The sequence below is a fragment of the Quercus lobata genome, chromosome 7 (assembly GCF_001633185.2).
Source record: "Quercus lobata isolate SW786 chromosome 7, ValleyOak3.0 Primary Assembly, whole genome shotgun sequence".
NCBI lineage: Eukaryota > Viridiplantae > Streptophyta > Magnoliopsida > Fagales > Fagaceae > Quercus > Quercus lobata.
Window position 1 is genome coordinate 17,888,285 of NC_044910.1, and position 3,656 is coordinate 17,891,940.

The window sequence follows — 3,656 nt, forward strand, 5'->3', positions numbered from 1 at the left end:
TGCATTATTTCACACACTTGTCATAAAAGGGCCACTACTCATTCGCTATCTTGATTCGAAGATCCTTCCTATTGTCACCTAAAAACAGTTTCACCTCTAGTTGTCTATGCTTACATGGATTTGGTTAATACAATCTAATCTTTAATCTATGGAAAACTTGTTATCATTCCCTCAAAAAATGTCAATGCATAATGCAGTTCATTGTGGAAATGACCTGGATCCACGAACATCTGTCAATTAAATTAAAAAGGGTTGTGTTAACGGGCACAGCAAGATGTCCTTTAACAACAATTTTTTTGAAATTTTTCTGATAATTTTTGTCTTCTTTACAGCTTTATCTCAATTTTTTTAGCTTTATAAGTATCATTTGGAGTCTTTTTGCCTTTTTTAACTTTTTTTTTTAAATCTTTTTTACACCTTAACATTTCCCAATTAAAAATATTGAGTGAATCACCGGGGGATTGCCATCTGAGAATTATCCAATGCCTAAGTTAGAGGTCGTGTGAGGAGTTTATTCTATGGAAATTAATATAAATTTATGGGATGTGTTATTCACACATTTTCCTTGTTGATTGTGTCAAGATGCTAAAGGAAGTAATGGAGCTAAGAGGAGTAGAATTAAGAGCACAGATAAGAAGCAAAGCTCCAAAGAAACAATTTGTACAGTAAATGACAACAATCATAATAGATAGAAAAGGTATGTAGTTTTTAGTTCTATATATGTATTTAACTTAGCATGTGACAAGCACATGTATTAGTTTGTTAATTCTGTGTATTAGTTTGATTAATTCTATTAGCTTGCTAGTTAGTTACTTGTGGAGGGACAGTTAGTTACAGCTTTGGTGGACATATATACATATCTTATTGTATTAGTTAATTCATTCAATTCATTTTTTAGTGAAATAGAGTTTCAATTCTCCAGAACTCTCCTCTGTTTTCTGATATGGTATCAGAGCAATCTTTTCTTGCTTCCACCTAATTTTTTTTGTTAGTTTCTTCTTCTTCAAAAGCTAGGTTTTTCCTTTCAAAGCTTTGTCAATGGCGTCTTCTGATCAAGCATCTACAAGCATTACCATTGATGAATCACATCCCTTTTTCCTTCACCACGCCGAGAGCCCTGGTGCGATTCTTGTATCTTAGCCATTGATTGGAGGAGAAAACTACCCTACATGGGCACGATCTATGGAGAGAGCTCTTAGAATCAAGAATAAATTTTGGTTAATTGATGGCTCTGCTTCTCTGACTTCTCTGGTTTCTTGGATCATCAATTGTGTTTCCACTAAGATTGCTACTAGTATGGTGTATCGGAGAACTGCCAAGGAAGTTTGGAAGAAGCTTCAAAATATGTTCTCTCAAGGCAATGGACCTAGGGTTTATCAATTGCAGAAAGATCTTGCTAGCATTTCTCAGGGGGAACTCACTGTGAGTGATTATTTTACCATTTTCTCAATCTTGTGGGATGAGATACAAAACTATGAACCGCTTCCTCTTTGCTCTTGTGAGAAGTGTGTGTGCCATAAGAATGAAAAGATTTCCAATCTTCATCACAGAGAAGCAATTATGCAACTTCTAATGGGTCTCAATGATTCATTCTCTCACATTCAAGGCCAAATTTTGTTGATGGATCCCATTCCTTCTGTTGACAAGGTATATTCTTTGTTGGTTCAAGATGAAAGGCAGAGGTCAGTTGGACATAGCAACAATGTTCCTTTTGTTGAATCCTTAGCTCTTGCAGCCAAAACAATGAATCTTGGTTCTGGTTCCAAGACTTTCAAGAAAGGAAAGGAGAGGCCTACTTGCAGTCATTGTGGATTGCTTGGTCATACTGTGGAGAAATGCTACAAAATCCATGGATATCCTCCTGGATATAAAACCAAAGCAAGGGCAAATCAAGTCTCTTCTCTTGATTCTGTTCAAGAGTTTGTTGCAACACCAACTCCACAACATTTTCCTTTCACAATAGAGGATGCTAGAAACTGCTTGCCATGATTGGAGGGTTTGATTCTCAGAATAGTCCAATTGCTATGGCCAACAGTGTTTCTTCCAACCAAGGTTCTACTTCTCAATCAACTCCTTTGGCAGGTAATCTCAAGCATTCCATTATCTTTGCTAAGCTTGTGAATAGGTCTACTTTTAGTGGTAGTACTTGGGTTCTTGACACAGGTGCAAGTGATCATATTACTTGTTCTCTTTCACTTTTTCAATCTTATATTGCTGTTTCCCATTATGTTGTTGAATTACTTAATGGTGAATCTGCTCATGTCACTCACATTGGTACTGTCAAACTGTCTAATTCACTTACCCTTGAACATCTTCTTTGTGTTCCTTCTTTTTCCTTTAATCTTGTGTCTGTCAATCAACTCACTCAAAGCTTGCTTTTTTGTCTTGTATTTTTGTCTCAATTTTGCTTCATTCAGGACCTTTCTTGTTGGAGGACGATTGGAGTGGGTGAAGTCCAACATGGTCTGTATTTGCTGCAGAACAACACTTCTAGGACTCCGCCTTCTCTGTCAGATTACCTCTCCACCAACAAGCTTCCCAAGTCAGCTTTTTAAACAGCTATCTCTAATAAAGATATGTCCATTTTGTGGCATTTTAGATTAGGACACCCTTCTTTTAATAAACTTTCATCTTTGCAAGATGTTTTACCTTCTTTTTCTTCGAAATGTAATGACATTTGTACCATCTATCCTTTGGCTAAGCAAAAAAGGCTGCTATTTCCTTCAAACAATAATATGAGTACTAAGCCATTTGCTTTGATTCATGTAGATGTTTGGGGTCCCTATTCTGTTTGCACTTATGATGGTTTTAGATTCTTTCTTACCATTGTTGATGATGCCACTAGGTCTACTTGGGTATATCTCATGAAAGCTAAGTTTGATGTTAAACAGCTTTTAATTACCTTTTATAACATGATTTTGACTCAATTTAACACTGGTATTAAGGCAATTAGATCAGATAATGCCCCTGAATTCTCTTTGTCAAACTTTTATAGTGATCATGGCATTGTGCATCAAAAGAGTTGTACTCATACACACCTCAGCAAAATTATGTGGTTGAGAGAAAGCATCATCTTTTTAACGTTGCTAGATATCTTAAGTTTCAATCCAATCTACCTTCAGCATATTAGGGAGAATGTATTTTGACAACTACTTATCTGCTTAACAGGTTGCCTATGCCTTTGTTGGGTCATAAATCCCCTTTTGAGCTTTTATTTCATAAACAGCCTTCATTTACTCATCTTAGAGTGTTTGGTTGCTTGTGTTTTGTTTCCACCCCTTCTGTTCATAGGTTGAAGTTTGATTCTAAAGATTCTCCATGTGTCTTTTTAGGCTACCCTTTTAATATGAAAGGTTATAAGGTCCTTAACCTTCATACTAGGAAGATCACTGTCTCTAGAGATGTTGTCTTTCATGAGTTTATCTTCCCTTTTTCAGATTCTTCTCATTCATTGTCTGGTTCCCACTCTTTTCCTTTATTTGGTTCATCTACTCCTGATTTTGACTCTCCCTCTTGTCCAATTTCTATTCTTGTTCCTTTTGCAGACTCCACTTCTATTATTAAGCATGTTCCTAATTCCCATACTTGTTTAGACCCTTCTTCCCCTTCTTCTATTCTTATTGGTTCCTTACTTGTTCCTCTGGGTCATTCTAATG

The 3,656-nt window shown here is 36.2% G+C and overlaps 1 protein-coding gene across 1 annotated transcript; it reads left to right on the top strand.

Annotated features, from left to right (window-relative positions):
- The first annotated feature begins 1,182 nt into the window (after positions 1-1,182).
- Positions 1,183-1,989, top strand: LOC115951694. Its single transcript, XM_031068852.1, has one exon. The coding sequence runs from the start codon at positions 1,183-1,185 to the stop codon at positions 1,987-1,989; it is 807 nt and encodes a 268-aa protein (XP_030924712.1).
- The last annotated feature ends 1,667 nt before the right edge of the window (positions 1,990-3,656 follow it).

Excerpts from the sequence above, each read along its gene's own strand:
- LOC115951694 (XM_031068852.1), top strand. The coding sequence starts at position 1,183 with ATGGAGAGAGCTCTTAGAATCAAGAATAAATTTTGGTTAATTGATGGC.